At 43.6% G+C, this 20,055-nt stretch overlaps 1 protein-coding gene across 3 annotated transcripts in view; it reads right to left on the bottom strand.

Annotated features, from left to right (window-relative positions):
• Positions 1 to 20,055, bottom strand: part of CTBP1 (C-terminal binding protein 1) — a 173,796-nt gene that overhangs the window by 54,306 nt on the left and 99,435 nt on the right. The window contains exon 1 of one of the 3 annotated variants that reach the window (XM_088524952.1): positions 7,249 to 7,348. The exons of the other annotated variants lie outside the window; for them this stretch is intronic. Within the exon in view, the coding sequence (XP_088381078.1) occupies positions 7,249 to 7,288 (40 nt within the window). The 5' untranslated portion in view covers positions 7,289 to 7,348. Of the gene's footprint in view, positions 1 to 7,248; positions 7,349 to 20,055 lie in introns of those variants that run through there. 3 annotated transcript variants of the gene reach the window in all.

Raw genomic sequence — 20,055 nt, 5'->3', positions numbered from 1 at the left:
CCCCTGCAATACTCTCGTCATAGCTAATTTGTGATTTCCTGTACTCTCAGTACCAGCAGCACAATGGAGCCTCTATTGTGCGCCTCCTCCCACAAGCTTTTAAAAAATGCAAGACATTCTTTTTATCTAGGCTGGTGTGGCTAAAATACATCCAGCTCTACACAGATAAAAGGCTATTTTCTTAGATGTTGCCTTTAAAAAAAAAAAAAAAAATCTACTGTCTAGTTGCACTGAGTTCAAAGATCACACAGAAACAGTGGCTAAACTGCTGACTGGGAGCCTCCACCAGGGCAGACATGGGGAGCTGCTTTAGTTGTAGAATTGCAAGGAAAGATTCTGCATGAAAAGAAATCTGCAAATTCAAGCAACTCATAAAGGCTTTGACATTCTTGCAGGAACTTGGGGAGAAATAATAATAATAATAATAAACCACTTAAATCTGACAGAACCAGTGAAGGAGGTTTTAGCAATACTAGGCACATGTCCTGATCGAGGGTGAAGGCAAGAAGCCCTTCAAGTAACTAGACACATGATCTTCAAACACACAGCTTTTTGCCTACCCAATTTTGCAAAAATGTTGGACTTCACACAGCATTTTAACAGATATTAAAGATACCGTGTGAGATTTTGCATACTAAAATCTAGCAAGAGGCCTGGAAGCTGGTAAAATCCTAGTGCAGGAAAGTCCAGGAAAGGAGCACTGCCAGCAGTCACAGACTTTCACCACGCAGAGGAGAACACCGGGTAAAAACCCAAAACATGGCTTTGGTCAGTACTTTTACAAATGTATTTTTTACCTAAGAAACACTTCGTATAGAAAGTTACCTAGCCAGTCCCAGGCAGTATGGGAACGCTTCTCCAACACCAAATTATTGGTAACCAGCAAGATCATTTCTCTCAGTAATGTTGATCATACAAACAGGAAAATCAACAAAATGAGAAAGGCTGTGATACACCTTAATACTATTTAGTGAGGCACTAGACACACATTAAGACGTCTGGTAGACCACAAATGTGAAAACGCTTATTATCTGGTTGAAAATAAACAGTTTAACATATCTGGTACAACACATTAAAGAGAAAAAAAATATCTGAATATCAGTTTAAGAGTTTGGAGACTGACTTGTGGTTATCTCTACTAAACACTTTTGTCCTGCATGACTCTGCAAAGACTAAAGCTACGTACTCAGCAAGAGACAAACTGGCTGCAGCTCTCTAATGCAATTTGGCTCATCTGGGAATTGGGATGAAGCGCGGCACTTTCATCTGCCTTTTCACTAAGCCAGGCATTTCGTCTCCAGATTGAGCCTTCCACGCTGTGGAGATGCAGGAGACAACGCTCACTTTGGACAATTCAACTTAAAACTAGGGGGCCAGCTCTTGAAAATGCACATTCAGGCAAAACCCCTGCAGAAAACAAGAGAAATTCTGCAATTATAAATTAAAGATTTGAGGATGTGCACCAATGGCGAAGACATTAGTGGCTGTCAGCCCCTAGCAGCACCTCTGACTGACTCTACATTTGACTAACAGCTGCCTGAGGCTGCACACTCTTTTCCTGCAAATTCTCCCGAGGATGGGGCCACAATGTGACTGGCTAGCGCACATCTTGGGAGAGCTCCTTTCTGGCTCATTCTCCCACTTCTGACTCACCCAGAGGCTACAATGACATTTTGCACAGTGGAAAAAAAAGTACGAGTAGTGGAAGGGGAGGAAGGGGAGGAATATGCCCTGCAGAGGTGCTTCTCTCCCCGTTGTTTGGACGCTGTCTCCACTGCGTGCTCTCCAGGCACGACGTGGGACATAGTTCACTTAGCCGGGCTTGATGCTTTGCTGCACGCAGTGCAGCCTCCTGCTGCATGGCAGGGAAAAGACGGCAGGATGCAGAGGGAAAGAGCCCTAAGGAGTTGGATTTGCTACTGCTGCTGTCTTGGGAGGGGATAACTCCTACAGAGAGTGTGTGGATGGTGGGAGAAGGGGAGCTACAGGGACAACATCTCACATGGTAGCAGCAGCCAGCCTGGCTTCCCTGGGTGCGTTATGAGCAAGAGAGCACCGCCACGTCAACCCCGCTTCCCCTGGAACACGTCCTGGGAAAGCACCGGCATCCTGGCTCTGCATGAGCCAAGCAGGCAAGGGCTGCAGCCCTTTGCACGAGGGCAGGCCCGCTTGGTACGTACGCACACCCAGGAAAGCGCACAGGGCACCCACCGCAGACACCGCTCTCCAAGGCTCCCACACCAACCCAACGCAGACGACGCCTCGCTCGCTATAAAACAAAGGGAACACCACAGCTACGTGCTCCTCCTGCTCCGCAGGCAAACAAAAAACATGAAATAACTGCAAAGCTTCCAGCAGATCCTGCCGGGATGGGCCTCTCGCTGCCTCTTCCCACAAGTGTGTCCATGTGGGATGGAACAAGCTGTAATCCATCGAGAAACATTGGGGTGTTCAGGAAGACATGCACACCTAGCAGTAACGTCAGGGCTGTGGACAGGAGCTTGGAATTTCGACTCAGACACGTGAAGAACTGTTCCCACGCTTTCCTCCTGTTTTTTCACCTCAGGACTCCTCTAATAGAGGTTCACCTCACATAAAGCAAAATAAAACAAAATTATATAATCGCGTTACCTCATGCTTCAATATGAAAGTTATGAAAGTTCATATGAAAGCCTTGATGGGGGAATAAAGCTTTACACCAAAAAACCCAACCTCACAATTACTCTGAATAATTTTTCCCAGCCCCTAAGACAACTTTTTCTGCTCACTTTAGTGAACCTCTCTGGCTGACTACACTGGAAGCACCCGAGGACGAAGGGTACTCTCGACACACTAAAATATAAGAAAAATATTTAAGAATATACATATATAAGAAAAAAAGGCAGAAGAAAAAAAAGGATAAAAATTGCAGAGATATTCAAGGGTCATACAAAAAAAAATAACAACATGAAACATGGTACTGCATTAGCAACATTTAGCTCAAAGGAAAAAAAAAAAAAGGAATCAAACAATGTCAATTTTCAATTATGTTGATTAGACACAAACTAGATAATTAGCAAATGGAATAACAACACAGGAAACAAGATATGTTTGAGATAAAATGATGGAAGTATTTCATAGAGGAGACAAGCTAATTTTTAATTAGCTTCTTCAAAAATTAAGTCTATGTTCTAGCACAGGCAGCGTAAATTTGTTATTTAATGAAAAAAAAACTATCTAGTAAACTGAATTTTCTCAAAGACTTAAGTGATTTCCTTTTTATTTGGAACTCCTTGTGAACCTTGCAAACTCCTTACACCCCCCACCAATTAATTGTCAGAGGCTTTTTAGATGCTGCCTGTTTTGTGTGCCACGGAGGTAAAGCCCTCAGTTCAGGCCCTGGTCTGGGCTCAGCTACACCCAAGAGCTTTCTTCGAGGGATCTGAAGGGCCTGGGGGCTGTCTCAAATTCCTCTGGAAACAGAGTAAGACCATTTCTGGCAAGGCTCAAAACCAATGTGAAGTCCTTCCAATTTCATCCCAAAGAGGAATATTAAGAATACGGCCCTACAAACATAACCAAGCCTCCAAACCAGTTTAATCACAGAACTCCCTGCAAAGCTCCTCACAGTGTGCATCATCTGAGGCACTTGCTTTGCTTTCCCTTCCCCACAATACTGCCACGGCAGGTCGCACATGGGTTTAAGGCAGCTGACACTTTGGTGCTCTCAGATTCCCCAACGCTTCTGGGCACGTTGGCCGCTCGGGAACGCTGCGGATTACTGTGCATTGAAAAAGATGCCGCCGCCACCGCGGCGCAGGGGCTCCGAAACGCCCCTGACAACTCACTGCTGCGACACTTCGCTGGCCTTCCTGCACACAGCGGAGAGGAAGCAAAGGCTTCTATTTGAGGAAATGTTATTTTTAGATGTACGGGCAAAGAACGCTTGCCGTCCTTCCTCGATCGATACGCAGATTCGGATGAGTTATCATCTTTGTTCCTAAGGTGCTGGGGGAGAAAGGGAAGCAAAGGCACAGACAGAAAGTCGTGTCCTCCAAAGATGCAGATTCGTTTTTATGCTGCCTGTGAGAGGGAGGGTGTGTGGCAGAGGAGCAGGGGCTAAAGGGCTACGTACCACAACTTTTATCCTCACCTCAAGCTTTAGGGCCTTCGCTAAACGTGTTACTCCATCTCTGCTCTCTCACTAAATAAATAATTATGGGGCCAGGAGGTTAGGGAACCTCAGCTGCAAAACCCTGAATACTGCCCTCAAATGCAGGTGTCTAACACGTAAGCAGCCAAGCTCTGCAGACACCTTCCGAGAAGCACAGCTCATACAAGTTCATAGCAGTTGAAAAAAAAAAAAAAAAAAAAAAGCAAGCAAGGCACTGCAGTACAAAATATTTGCATGGCTTTGAATAAATAGGTTAAGTGTTGTATTTCACATAAACAAATTAAAGACCATATTGCTTCTCATGTGTCTTTACTTAAAAGACATTTAAATCTGTGTCTTCCCATGCACTTATCACTCTTCAAACTATTTATTTACAAAATAAGTATTTTTTTCCTCTCATTCTTATGGTAACTATTTAAATAGACGCTTTGGGAAAGTGTCATTTTTTGCCGCTCCCAAAACAATCTACCCTGCCTCGCCATCCAACTGTGGTAGATGCTCCTATTCGAAAAGGAGGGGTCTCCTTTACGGTTCAAAACGCTGCCAAGTGCCCGGCCCTTTCCGTGTAACACATGACAGTGTCCAGCCCAAGCCTCATCTCTCTGATGAGACTTTTGGCTAAATACTGCAAACAAAATTCTAACTCCTAGAAACAGGGAGATTAGTAAATGGAAGCACTGCATGTTTTTAGCAAGGCGCAGATGCTGTTTATCTTTGTCATACAGAAAGACAAGTCCAGAACTAACTCAAACCGACAAACGTAAGGACGTTTCCAACTTGCTTTGTCACACTCTCAGGAACTCTCCTTTTAAGCTAAGATACAGCATCTACAGTGAGCAGCTTTTCACAAGTAGTTTATTGTGTGCTCAAGTGCTGCATGCTCGAGCTACTCCTTAACTGCATGTAATGCTGATGTGAAAAATTCACAAAAAGAGTAGCTTCAAAACAGCAGCTTCACTGACTGAACTCTTCTACAAGGCAGGACTACTCAGCATTAGGACTATTTCATTTACAGTAATAAAATACTGTATCACTGGCTGGAAAAACACTGAATTGACATGACTTTCAAGGAGTATTTTTGTTTAAGGACAGACTGCCCACATTAGACCAAATTACGCTCACAGTGCCACCAAAGAACACAGAGGAAGTCTATTCACCTAAAAAGGTATTATTTTACACTATCAATAAGAAAAAATGATGGAACGGTTTAACTGTCTCGCCTTATCTCTACTACATACTTAAGAATTAAGGGTCACTCCATAAAAAGCTATTTCTTGTTTAGCCTAGAAATATGTGGCAGGTTGAGTTTTGCTTTTTGTTGTTGTTGTTGTTTATGTTTTGTTTTTAAATATACTAGTGAACTGCAAAGAGGCAATTTTTTTTAAAAAATAGATTTCTCTCAGAATGCGTGAGATAGTAATAATCTAAATGGCTTATTATTTGTCAAGCATTAGGAAATTCCGATATTCAAATCTTGCCACCTTGCAGGGTCAATAAAGATCAATGTTATTAAATTAACTAAAGTTAGTAGTTTGGGCTCATAAAATTATGTGCCTGCCTTACCAACTCGGAGCCAAGAAAAACAGAATATATATTAAAAATAAATAAAGAAAGATGTGCTGGAAAATTATTTTGCAACTAGCATAGTCTGCTTTACAGTGAGGTTTTTAATGCCGCTTTTATATCACATAAGAGAATGCAAGTAAAGTGTTAATTAATGGGCTTTCCAAATGCAGCAGCAATTATTTAAGTATGAATAATATTTTCTTAGTATTTTCTTCCACGGACATAGAACAGTGAGATTTCAGATACTTTAACAGCAGATCAGGATACTTGCCAAGGGGTTAGAATGCTGAATTGGAGCATTTACATTTTCTAGGACACAGGAAAAGGGGCCTCTGCGATGCACCTGATCCGTCACAAATATTCCAGCTTATTTTAATTCATTGCAAAGAGAAAATGCACCCTCCCTTCAGCGTAACAGGCCTCCCTGTCTCCCCAGGAGCTAAAGGGAGTATTATCTTTGGGTGTTTCATCATGGCCTAAAAGCAAACATTCCTCCCGATAAAGGCAACAGTTATTAAAGTATAAGACAACATTAAATTGTTTAACATAAGCTACAACAGGTGAAATATTGAAAATCACCCCCAGTAACAGCATTTTCCACAGAGAGCCGCTGCAGCCCGGTTCTGTAGAGTGAAAATCTGCCTTTTTCATTTTTTAGAAAAGAAAAAAGAGCAGTGAAAAGTGAAACATATTTACATGGCAAACAGAGTCACTGACTGCTTTGTTGCCTCCTTTCCCTGTTATCTGCTTACAGAACCGTAATGTTTATAAACATTCTGCCCCATGTTTCCTTCCAGCTGCAAAAAAAAAAAAAGGGGGGAAAAAAAAAAAAAAAAGGAGAGCCACCTTGGGATTAAGAAGAGAATTTCTACCAAGCAGTCCTCTAACATCACCCCATGTGCGCTGTCTCTTCTACTTTACGATTTACCTTAAAAAGCAACAGCAAACCGTTTGCTAGCACATTAAGAGAAATGGAAAAAAAAAAAAAAAAAAAGAGAGAGAGAGATAGGAGCGAAGAGATTCAGTTCTTTGCAGAAAGCCCCTCACCTTTCGGGTACAAAGCCCGGCCACAGACTTAGCAAACCCATGGCCAGGCCCCGGGCACGTCTAGCAGCCCCAAACGCCGCTTTTAAACTTCCTGTTTATGGCAATATTAGCGCAGCAGCCCCTTCCCCCCCGCCCCCGCCCCGGGTCGCGGCAGTTGACGCCGGGCGCCGCTCGCGCCCGCAGCGGGGACGAGGAGGAGGAGGAGGAGGAGGAGAAGGGGGAGGAAGGAGCCGGTCCATATCTGGGAGGCAGCTTCAACACCGCTTTACGCGGGGGGGAGGGTTTGTTTTAAGGGCGAACAGTAACGGCAGCCAAGTTGCGCTCCCCCTCAGCGCGCTTCCCCCGCGCCTCCCCTTCCCGATTATTATTACTATTATTGTTATTATTATCATCAATCCCGCGACAGGCGAAGTTGGGCGGGCGGGGGGCGAGGAGAGGACGAGCCCCGCGGCCGCCGGCCCCGCGCCCGGCTCGCTCGTTACCTAGCGGCAGGCCCTTGTTGAGCAAGTGCGAACTTCCCATGGAGGCGGGCGCGGGGCCGCGCGCGCTACCGGCGCACCTCGGCGGAGAGCGCGGGGGGGCCGGCGGGGAGGCCGGGCATATGGCGGCTCCTCGCGGCGCCCCCCGCGCATGCACCGCGCCCGCCCGCCCGCCCCACGGGGAGCGGCCGCCGCCGCCCGCCGCCGCGGGCGGGGCTCCGCGCCCGCCGCCGCCTCGATCTGCTGGTTGCGGCACGCGGCAGCGGGCCGAAAGCGAGCGGGGAGGGCGCCGCCAGCCGCGGGTTTCTCGGGGTTTCGTTTCTAAATAAATAAATAAATAAGACAGCTGGAATAGCGCTAACTGCTCTACCTGCATGATGCGCGCTGCCCGCAGCTCCCTGAGCCATGCTCTTGACGTATCTTTACACTTTCAGTGTCTTGTTATTTTTTATGATTCAGTTTGAGCTTTTGTCCTTTCTAAGGTAATGTCCATCACCACCAGCACCACCGCTTTGTTCCCAGGTGGCCCCACAGCGATGTTAAGGGAGAACGAGTGTGCCCTGCTTCCCGGAGCCCCCCGTAGCACACCCAGTCCCACGGCTCTCCTGCCGCTCTGCCAGGAAAACCATGGGAACGGGGGCTGCGTCACTGCCCATGGAGGCACCTCAGGAAGGAATCAGCCCCAAGCTCAACTCCTGCTCCGTGGGGATATCCCCATGGATAGCTATTCCCATCAGTTCGCAGTGCCCCTGCTTGGCAGCTTTCTTCTCCTCAACCCGAGCTCCCAGGGGGATGGACAACTCGCCCACCCAGCAGCCAAACCTGCGCCACCCTCTCTGCTGCCAAGCACCAAACCTAAGAGAGGGCACAAGGTGTCCTCGGGCTGGGGACCCTTGTGGCCCGCGGAGGCCTCGCTCCCAGCCCAGGATGCATGGGAGCCTCTCTCCAGCCTCCCACACTGAGCCCGAGTTGAAGTCCCAGACGAGCCTTGACCCACGGACTCTCGGGTCTCTCCAGCGGCCCTCAGGCCACCTAGAGACACCAAGGCTCCTCAGCAGGGAGGGCTGCCCGCCCTCTATCCCTCATGCGTGGAGGGCTGCAATTTTTTCCGCCAGAATTTTAATATCGAGAAATATTTATTTATTTCAGGGCTTTTTGAGTCTTCCTCTCGCCGCGCCCACGCTCAAGTTCAAGGCCGCGGCAGCAGCGCGAAAAGGCGCTGGGGCGGCCGACGCGAAGCAAAGGCGGCGCGGGCGGCGCGGTCAGCTGATGGGCCCCGCCCCGCGGCGCAGGCCGGGGAGGGGGCGGCGGCGCCGCCATGGTCGCCGCGGGGGGCTGTGTCGGGCGCTCCCAGCCAGGCCCGCGCATCCTTTGGTTCGCGTCCGCCGCCCCAGCGCCTTTTCGGCCCGCGGGCAGCCGGGCGGCACTCGCCGCCTCCGCACGGGGCAGGCCCGCTCCGCGCTGTGTGCGCGCAGAGCGGGCCTCTGTTCTATAAATGTTTATAGGTATTTTTATGTTTTTAATACCTGACTCCATCCAGGGCCTCACTGCAAGCCGTGGGCTCATGGACAGCACCAACCAGCTCTGCTCCGACTCCCTATGAGCTTCCTCCTTTCCTAGCCTTATCCCAGTGGGATGTGGGGGTGACTCCTGCAGAACTCACGGCAACCTTTGGCTTTCTTGCACTTTCCACTTCCCTTCACGGGAAGCCTTTAGTGCTTGCAGAGAGACATCTCGGACATCCTTCAAACAATGTTCATATTCCCTGGAAAATGCATCCACCACCAGAGCAGCGTCTACCGAGCTGCCTCATGTGGGCTCTGTATAAACAAACAGATTTGGGTTTAATCACTTTAAAGTGGTTAACCACTTTATTGACATTTATACATGTTAGCAAATAGAAAAATATATACATATATATCAAAGCAGTAACTCTGGAAAAAGATCTCACTGCATCATTATGCAAAACCTAACTTTTTTTTTTCTTTTTTCGCTCTACTAAAGTTGCCATGGGGCAAAGTACTGCCAGGAAGCAGCACAGCGGTGCGGAACGCACTTGAACTGCGAGTGGGGGTTCAGAACGATGCCGTGGAGGTGGAAACATCTCAAGGAAGAAATAATAGCGCAAAACTCAAAATTCAGAAATGGAATTAGAGTTCAAGTGCGTTTTTATAGAGGAACGTAAACAGAGCGAGGCAGCGGGAGCGCTTCCTCGCTGGGGTTACACGGCTGGGCAAACGCTGCTCTGAAGCAGAGCTGCTGCTTCGGGGAGGGAGGGGAGGGTGCTGCAAAATATTGTGACAAGGGGAGTGCTCTAAGTGAGGATAAGTTGGCATGATGAACAGATGGAGTATTCAATAACAGGAGGTTATTAATACTGCAGCTTGGTATTCTCTGCGCTGCTCCGTGAAGGGATTCATATGCTTGCTCTTTTCCTTTGCTGATTGTGTGCAGACGAAGAGCGAGGCCTGCTGTAGGTAATGCTGTATTATTTCCCTCCCTGCACACATGCAAAAATCACAAATTGATGTCTCCTGGGAAAACAGTACGGGCTGGATCCTCGGCTGATTGCAACCACACCAACTGTGTTTCTTTCAATAGCGGTAGAGCGATTTGCACCTGCTGAAGGAGAGGGGTTATCTGACCCTGCCTCCCAAGTCACAAGGTCTCTCCACCCCACTCTGACAGCTGCTGAAGGCACCTGCTCTACAGAATAAACTACCAGGAGCCCCGGGATGAGGAAAGCGCAGCGCTTTCCCTCACACACAGCGCAGCGTGGGCACCCAGCTCGCCCTCACCAGGCGTCGAGGCTTCGCTTTCCTCACTCCCCACACGGTTCTCGTGGCCTAGTTTTGGAAACGGGCTATGAGAAAATCCCGGAGCAGAGCAGCTGACTGCGCTCAAGCCAGCAGCTCCCCCCATCCTTTTACTTCCTCTCTTCTCAACCTCAGCTCCAAGGCGCTGAACATTTAGTCACCCTCGCATCTTTTGGACTATGTTTCGCGCAACCCACAATAAAAGTGATTTTTTCCCCCCCACAAAGTGCAACAATTCCCATCCTCGTATCCCATTTTGGCACTGCTGTCACTGAAACTTTTTTAAAAACAATAATGTTATACAGCTGGGTATCTTTTTTTTTTCCCCACTAAGAATTATGGCATTTTCAAAGCCACCAAATTGTTTCTTGGCTTCCTAATAGTCAGCTGGATGAGCACATGTGCTTAAGACAAAATACACTGTTTTAAGTATATGTGTTAACAACCACATGTATAAATTAAGTACAAGTTTTATTCCCCTCACAATGTCAAATCCTAAGGGCATGACCTCGGGCTTTCACAAATGAGATATATTAGGGTACGATATCTTTAGCAGATGTGACTTTGAAGTTCCTGAAAGAGGAAGTTTTATTGTTGTATCATCTAAGTAATGAGCCAAGAGACTTGCTGAACGCTCCCTAAACTGAATAATGAGATCCTACAACGTTCTTACATCTAGATACGGAGGTTGTTACTTGCACACAATTTTCCCTTACTTTGTCACTGGAACGAGTGCTGGCTTTTCCACACATGTTCCTCTCTACTTCTTTATCAACAAGCACCACCCATACGCACATTCACTATGATAACTTTAGAGACCATCATTTTGAAACCGTTGTGCATTTTAAAATCAAAATGTAAGATTATATTTCAATGGATTATCATTACTTTTGAAGATAGTAAATCTTGCAGGTGCTATTAGCAGAGCCAAAAAGTGATTTCTGTCAGAAGAAAAAGAATGGCTGAATAAAGCAGGCCTAACATTTAAGCTTTATCTTAAAACGAAATCTTTTTAATGTGTAATTACAATCAGTCAATGCAATTTAATAGAAAAAAAAGAATCAGGAAATAATAATTTGTTTGGATTTAATCATTTCTTTCTTTCACTCAAATCCTGCAAAGCTTTTATTAATAAAGTAGACACAGAGACCAGTCTTACTTTCATTTTGCAATTGCATATTATAATTACAGTTTCTATTTTCTGTGTAACTTCCTCTCTGTGAAACTCCCTGCTAAAGCAAGTTACTGCCTTCTGGTTGGTTGTAAAGAGAATAACTACTCTGAGAGAGAGTTTAAGCAAGTTCCGAAAGGAAAATGGAGGAAAAAAAAAAGAGTAATTGACCAAAGGGAGGCATTTAGTCCTTAAGTCAAAGCAAATGTTATATCAAACAGAGAACCTTCATCTACTGCAGCAAAGAAAGTTTGCTGAAGAATCAAAGCAGTAGATTGAAGTTCCACCTAATGAACAAGAAGCTCTTCTGTGTCAAATATTCAAAGTAAGTCACTCTGGAAATGTCGGATACGCATTGCTCCTTTCTCACAGCAGAATGGGTCTACTAGCTCTCTACTGGAAATAACAGCCATACAAATCAGAAAAGCTTCCAGTGTATTCAATGAATGGAAGAATAAATTCCTTTCAAACCAGTGAACACAAAAAGTCTCTCTCTTCTGATGTTATCTGTATTAAGTGACTAAGGGATATTCTTCTTGATCTTACCCTCTTCATATAAGTACTAAAAACACGAAGGTTGGGATGGAATTAAATCCTCTGCATTTCCTGGTTATCATGAAATGAGAGGTATCATTTTCCATCTAGTCAAGAGGAGTTAACAGACCATTTCCAGGAAGGTCTGGGCTCTGGCTGAAGAGAAAAAGAAGATACAGATGAACAGCAGAAAAAAAAAAAAAAAAACACCCTATTGAGAACTATTAGTAGATGTCGGCCATTGTCCATCTGTTCACAATGGAATAAATCCAGACCTGAGGAACAACTGCAACCTGCCCCATATGGCTCAGTCCCTTCTGCGCTGCCAGGGCTTCTTTGGGGATTTGACATTGTGCGAGGTAAAGGAGAAACGGCACAATCTGCGTTCCCAGGAGCCGTCGGCTAACTCGCATGAAAGAACAAAAAGCGTGTTTGTAACTCGGAAAGTTTTCTCCTCTCACCTGTCTGAAATCCTGGACCTCATTCAAGCTCCTGTAAGTTACAGAGATGCTGCGCAAAGGCACTGAGCAGCAAGGAAGGCCTCAAAAACCAGACTTGTCCAGATGAGTTCACAGTCGATTTTCTATTATAGAGCAAAAATACATGTTCTTCGTGATGATGCATTCTGTATGCAAGGAGCAACAAAAAATGACAAATATAGAATAAAGCCTCCTAAAGGGACCAAAAGATTTAAAGTTTGCCACGGATTCAGTAACTATCTCTTTGGTGGTAGTAACCAACTAGTAATGTGAAGAATAACTAAGCTCAGTAACTGTCCAGAGGACTAAGGAGAATCAGGAGATATCCCAGGGGATCTTCCTACTGTGATATATCTTGTTTACAGCCTCAGGACAATATGCTGAGAGACTGAACGGATGCAGAAAATCAAATGAGGAAGCGATGTGCAAGATGTACATTCAACTCGGTGCAATCAAGGACAAGCCTGCCCAGTTTCTGAAGGAAAGGAGAGTGCTGTTCAAACTACATCTCTGCTCCAGCTCTCAGGCCATAAGGCCATAAACATTGCCAATGTTATTCCATACCTACGCTAATTAGCTCTGCTCGGAAATGGCATTTATTATTTTGGGCATGGCACCACGCTAAAGTAGCGGTAGGTGGCATCTCTACAAGCTGTTGATACTTGTCTGAAACTCCTACCACAAAAGTGAGGATCTCAGCAGAAATATTCAGGAAGGTTTGATCCTCAACAGGGACAAAATCAAAGCAAGATCTTAGTAAATATTTATCTAGAGACTTCTCTCTCCAACTAACCAAGAGGATCCCAGACCCAGGGATGCAAAAAGCCAGGCAGCGTTTGTCAAATGAGAACGTCCGTTTGCTGCCAAGGACCTGGAACGCAGCTGCGCAGTAGGATGACACACGTTTCTGACACTGAAGCGAACTCCTGCTCTGTGAAATCTGCTTCGGATGATTACAAATTGTCAGCCTTGATTTTATCTTCTCCCAAATTAAACCACTGCCAGGTTTGTACTCTTGCAAAACACTGCATAACCAGCACTAGCATCTAACCCGACAGTACGAAAATGATTCATTAGTGAGTAAAAAGTAACCCCTAGTCACACCAGTTCCTGAAACACATGCGATTCTCCCTGGCACTGCCTCTCCTTGCCCTGAACGATGGAGCCCACGCACAATTAAAACCTGCCGATGCTGCAATGTGTCAGTAGGTAGCATTTGTACAACATCACTCACGTCACCGGCACCTTGAGTAACCCGCGCATTGCACAGCAGCTACGACAAAAGACAGAAAATGTTTGGCACATTAGGAAACCTCAACAAATTTTTGTGAACACAGTAAGATCTATCCATGGATCATTATTTGAGAACTAGCATGGACTATAATAACAAAAACAAACCAGCTAAAGCTTACACCTTTTAAATTGTTTTCTTTGATTTCATCACAAGAGCAATATATCCGGAAATTTGTAATAAAAATCGGGGAAAAAAATTAAGTATATAAACTAATCACTATGAGCACCCCTTTGTGCTCAAAAACAAAATAAAACAAAACAAAAAAAACGCAGCACAGTCAGAGCAGAGAAAAAGAGTAGCAAAAATGAGACAGGCAGGAGAGAGGAAAATCAATTCCATAGTTACAATATATGGAACAATATGCAGCCTAGGCAACCCATAATAGTAAATGGTGGATGACTTTAGAATAGCAAAAAGAAACTTGTAAGATTTCATGAAGAAGTAAAATACACCATGGTCTAGACAAACACATTTTATATGCTGTTTGCCTGCATATATCTAGCAACATACTGGTATTTTTATGTCCCTGCTGCTGCATGCCGTACACATTCTCTAACAATCAAACCCTTCATAGGCAGTTATTTTGGGGTACAGCTCCTTTATTAAACCAAAATAAAGATAAATGCTTCTGCAAATCTATTACTTACCCATTCGCAAGATTTAAACCTTGGTAGCCAAAAAGGAAGCTACAATAAATCCTTATCAGTACGTGTAACTCCTAAGATAAAATTCCAATCTTTAAGCACATCAGTTTACATGGTAATTTACAGGGTGAGGCAGTAACCTTCTGCGTGTTGAAAAAGTTCCCTTTGTACTGCTGAATAACATAAAGAGAGCAGCAATCTTAGAAACCCAGCCTGATCGGTGGTATGCTGCAGTAATACAGCACACAGCTTGACTGCAGAAGTGAATTCAAATAGGTGGTGATCAGTACTATCAGATTTACTGTTCCATTTATTGCCAAATACCTTGCCTTACAGATTATGGCAGCATTTCAGCACGTGCACGCTTTGATAAAATGGTATTACTTAAAGATTATTGCATGAAATTACCAAAGGCCTTAGCATGTTACATTAAAAATGCTGCGGTGATCTTGATCTAAAAATGTTTGCTTAAGCAGTTGTCTTTGAAATGGGTTAATTCTTCTATCCGGTAAACAGTGCCTGACAGATGTTTTGCTGAACGGGTATCCCAGCACATCAGAGCTGTTGTCTTCCAGGGTCTTTGGGGAACTCCATCATCTCTCAGGACTGTACCTCTGGGCAGCAGGATGCCCGCTGCACTTACCAAGTAGTTACTGGTGTGCGGGACAGACACTGGCAAGGCTGCTGCGCTGGGATGTCGCGATAGTCGGGCCTGGGGGTGACACTGGGAAGAGCCCAGGAGAGAGTTTTTCATGAACTATAAGCAGAAGGGTCTAAAATAAACACAAACCAGCCTGTGATAGCTTTAGAAGTTACATTCCATTGCAGAGACGGAGGATTAAGTAGGACAGAGTTGTATTTGGGCCCCAAGGATTCCTGTGACTGGAAGAAGAGTAGTCACTGATCACAGAATCAGCTTTTATTAATTTGTATTAATCTAGGTACCTAGAGGAGTAATCACGGGACATGCTTGCACATCATTCTGGGAAGAGTAAAGTTCAGCAGACATGCCCCCAAAAAGGGAAATACTTCCATGCCCTTGTGAACAGACTGGGCTCTTAAGTAAAACGACTTCATACACCTTAATGAGTCACAAAAGTTCTATCACAGATACCTACGTTACCTTATAAACATTAAATCAGCTAGTGGAGGCTGCAGACAACCGAGCTGGAGTAAGAACCGAATGTATATAGATAAATGAGTATAAATAATTAATAAGCCTTTCCCGAAAGACCTGGAAATGAGTGAGAGGAGTTTGTGTATGGCTGTGCGGGGCTGATCTCCAGCTAAAGTGGCTTCGGAGACCCATGACCCAGAAAGGTTAAAGTTGAGATCTTTCCCAGCGGCTGCACCTACACAATTACCATTACAGAGAAACCTACAGCAGAGGGAACCCGCACAAGCAAGGAACGAACAATAATTCATGTAGATAATAAATAATCTGAAGGGAAAAGCCCTACCTTGGTTCAAATACAGTATATGAATGTTTTTGCTTGTAAGCGCTGTTGACTTCTACAAAATATAGAAATCCTTCTACAAAAAAAATAGAGGGAAAGGAAGAGTTTTGGTTTCTTGCAGTTTTACAATGACAAGAGGAGTTGGGGGTTCTCTGTTTCTGGAGCTTTCCTGACAAGCGACTTCCAATTGTGCTAAAATCTATGGATGTCTTGAGATGTCGACAGATGTCTGCGCAGCCCTAGGCTGAGGTCAAACTCATCTCATTTGTGACCTAAACCTAGTCTCCTGCCTCTCCTAAAAGGAAAAAAAAGGGACAGACACCAAATAAATTGTTTGCTAATTTACCTACAAAAACGTTCTTGTTAATTTTTAATCTACTAATGCATACACACATTTCTGTAACATATGGCCAACATGATGAACACTGAGAGGACATATTTTTGTTCATCTATCACTACTAGTCCTCACAGTGTAATTATTCTCTCTGACGCTATTAGAGGGCAATTGTCTGTTATTTCCTAAACATCAAACCACAGTTTTCGAAACTCGTACTTAAATCTCATTTCAAAAGCACTCTGACTCTACTACATAGGTGAAATTGCTGGAATTTATATAAATTTTACATAAATATGTATTTCTTGACAAGTGCATGAATTTTGCAGTTCTTTACACATCCAAAGCAAAATGCCATGTTCACACTGACATCATTTCTACTGCTTAGGGGAAGAAAAAAATTAGGTCTCTCAAAGCTGGAGGCAAAATACTACAATGGATAACAAATATTCCTTGTATGTACAGCAGCAGAACAACTGGCTCCTTTGGGCACTGCCTCTACACTGCTAGGCACAGAATAGACTCTTTTTGCTAGAATCAGCTCATGTGCATATGCAATATTCAGACAGCTTATTATACAATTGGTGCTACCTGCTCCCTGACCAAGATGCATTTTTTGCTTGAAGCCACCACCAAAAGCCCCTAACGCTACCAATAAACCAAATGTGAATACCCATATTCATCACACAAGAGATTTCTCTTTCAAAAACAGATAAGATAGGATGAGTAGATACATTTTTTTTGATCTTTTCCGCTTTGATGGCTGCAGGGTAGTCTGCATTTCTACATAATCCACTGGCACAATCACCAGTGTTTCCATTCTGCTCTTGGAAAAACAACAACAAAAAAGAAAGAATGAAAAAGAAAAAAGGTTTTTGTACAGGAGCATTAGTAGTTCCGCTTGCCCTGTGGCAAATGGGGAAAATATGTCAATGTGAATTATTGTACTGTCTCCATGGATCAAGATTTCTCTTAGTACTTTCAAAATTCCACTAACAGAAACAATTGCTAAGAGCATTTGCTACTTAGGCTGTAATGCTGGAATCAAATCAGACCCGAGGATCAACTAATGCTAATATTATCTTTCGCATTGATTTTTTCCCCCACCTTAACGGAAGAAATAGCTAAATAAATTTAATTGGAAAGAACAGGGTATCGCTCACACAATGCAAACAATAAGAGGAGATTCAATGATTTTAAATACTCAGCATAATTACAAAAGGAAATTTCGCACTGTTCACAGTATCAAAAAATAAGAACTTCATAGTTTAGTTTTACTGCACTCTATTCCGACACAATGAAGTTTTACTATGTCTCTATATTCTACTTACAAGCAATACAACTTACACTGGGGTATGTAAGTCTCTCTTTTAACAGGAATTGAAAACACTCACACACATGCATAAAAAAATCCAATTCTAGGCAAGCCCAATATTAATAAAAAGATTTCATGTCTATTTTCTCTATCAGGATGTTATTTCACAGGTATTTATTAAATTCTTTTTTGCATGTCCTTTGTAGTACCAGATTCTAGATTATATGCTGTATTAGGAGTATAATTATCGTAATTAATTGGCCACTGAGCAGATCTGGTAGGAAAATCTGTTTCTAAGCTTCTTGGTCAGGCAGAAAAACAACATAATAAAACAAGGATGAACAACTAATAAAGCCCAAATGACCCAAACATGCATGTTAATAGGCACGTCTACCAAATAGCAAACTATTGGCACTAGAAAACTATCTTTCTTGATTCTTACACTGCATTCATCACCAGGATTCATGAACATTTAACAGAAATTCCTCTAATGGGTAAAGCAGGAGACCTTTGTAGGGCAGCTGAGTTAGTACCACATGACATTCTGAATAAAAAGTTAGCACAGTACAAGATGGATTTTTTAAAAAAAACAAACATATTAAAACAATTAAGAAACAGCTGACAGCTTTAAGGAGCATTTGTCACGAAGTTCCCCCCCCCAACAGAGATGCTTCTGATGGGTATCTGTCATCATCACCAACAATGCACACAAAGATATAAAATCTTTGCCAAAATGACTGTGAATATCAAAAAAACGGTAATTGCCTGTAAAAAATAACAGCAGTGACACAATCACACACTCATTTTGGACCCCGATAAACGAGGATCACGGAAACAAAATGTGCTTTAATAAAACAAAATGAAAATCTCTGTTATTAGAAAAAGTGCCTTCTGTCAAATTGACAAGGCAACTTCATCCTAGATAGCTGTGATCCCAGCAGTCCAGCCAACACGCAGCTCCGTATGAGCTGCCAAGTACCACACTGGGCCAAGGACAGGGAAAATTGTGACTTCAAGTATGGAGAAAATGTTTACTATTGTAGATAGGGTTACTGCGATTGATGGTGAAATATTCCTGCTAGTTATGGCATCTGTGTTTTCTATGCTGAGAAGTTGAAAAGGGTGCAAAAAATAAAACTCGGTGCTTGAGAAAATGGCGTAACGAACACAGTGTATTCAACATATTCAAATTAACAGTCTTTCTTTGTAGGGAGAATTACCAGATAGTAAACAACCCCCTAATTTTAGAGAAGGACATAATATGAACGAGTAGCTACACACCGAATGCAGCAGCTTCACATTAGGAATTTAACTTCTAGCATTTTTTTCTTACGTTGGTGCTATTTGTTGTACTGTCAAGGGCTATGGTAGTGTTTTCATTTCTTGAATAGCTCAAGACAAATTGCTTTCCAAAACATAAATGTCACTCCAGTTAAAAGTTTGGGGCTCAATTTATCAGGGATATACGTCATACAAAGGAGTTGAAACTAACCTCAAATTCCTCCTGACCCTACACTCTGGAGTTATAGCTGACCAAAAATTTAAAAATCCACTCACCAGTGGTTATTGCTCCGCTTGCATGAGCAAAACTGATCATCTTGGTGTTTCCTGGGGTGTCGTCTACTGACATAAATCTCGGTGCTCACGCTGGTCCCTCTGAGAGTACTAAAGACAGGGTAGACGGATTTAAGATGGCCTTCGAAAGGAAGCCCACACCATATGTGAAACAGCAAACTCAAGGACTTTTAGTACCATATTAACATCAAGATGTTTTTTAAAGCTAACTCAACTTAGTTTTGTTTAACTTTGGTTGGCAGAGGTGTTTTCTGTGAACGATGGTCCTACGGCATTGCACTCTTCTTAGGCACGAACATTACCACCATTTTTCTTAGGCTTAAGCTCACTGGCACCTCTTTAAGCAAAATACCTTCTCTATGCACTGCAAGTGTATCTTTGCATGTGACGTATAAAAGCGGATGTTGCCAATCAGTTTTTAGTACTTAAGTTGCTTTAATTGATGACACAACTATTCGGTCTGCAAAAAACACTGCATAAGATGGAGCCTAGAGGAATTCAGCTGGCAAGTGCTTTTGTGAAGGACCCGGGGCGTCTCAGCTGGGAGAGATTAGAAGGATTAAGGCACTAGCCAAGATTCAGAAACATTACAATCAGCTTCTATCTCATCACCGACCTCCTATGATCCTTGTCATCCTAAATCGTTTCCATTCTAACTATCCAGGCTTCTCATCTTGAAAATATGTACAGCATTCACTTATGTAAACACTCATGCTTGCTGTGAGAGCAAATCCAGATGTTCCAAAAGAGCTGAAGAGTTATTTTTGGGACTGTCTAATGAGCCCAGAGACAGGTACACATTCACCGTTGGTGTTGAGTCTTAGTTGCAGCAGCAATAGCTCATCATTCTGGTTTGGAAGAACATACATAAAGGTCAAATTGCACAAAGTTGGGGTTTGGAAGCACCAGCACAGCAACCCCACACATTCAGAATCACGTGCATATTTTAACGGGCTCTTTTGTCTTCCCCATGTGCTGAAAATGGTCCTTTGAAAACTAAAGGGACCTGACAGGTCTAGAGTAGGAAAAACCTTACTGTCATTTCAACACAAAAATGCAGTAGGGAAAAAAAGCATCTAGGAAACAAAACTATAGAACATGATAGTAGAATTCTCTTGGGTGAACCCATAAAAGATGGCCAATATAGTAATATATTACTCATTTGGAGGCATGGAGTGTGAAAAGTAGAAC

Source organism: Tinamus guttatus, unplaced genomic scaffold, assembly GCF_059628265.1.
Source record: "Tinamus guttatus ecotype Peru unplaced genomic scaffold, ASM5962826v1 Tinamus_guttatus_pri_ptg000218l, whole genome shotgun sequence".
NCBI lineage: Eukaryota > Metazoa > Chordata > Aves > Tinamiformes > Tinamidae > Tinamus > Tinamus guttatus.
The sequence above is the reverse complement of the archived record's forward strand: the minus strand, read 5'-3'. Positions and strand labels throughout refer to the sequence as shown.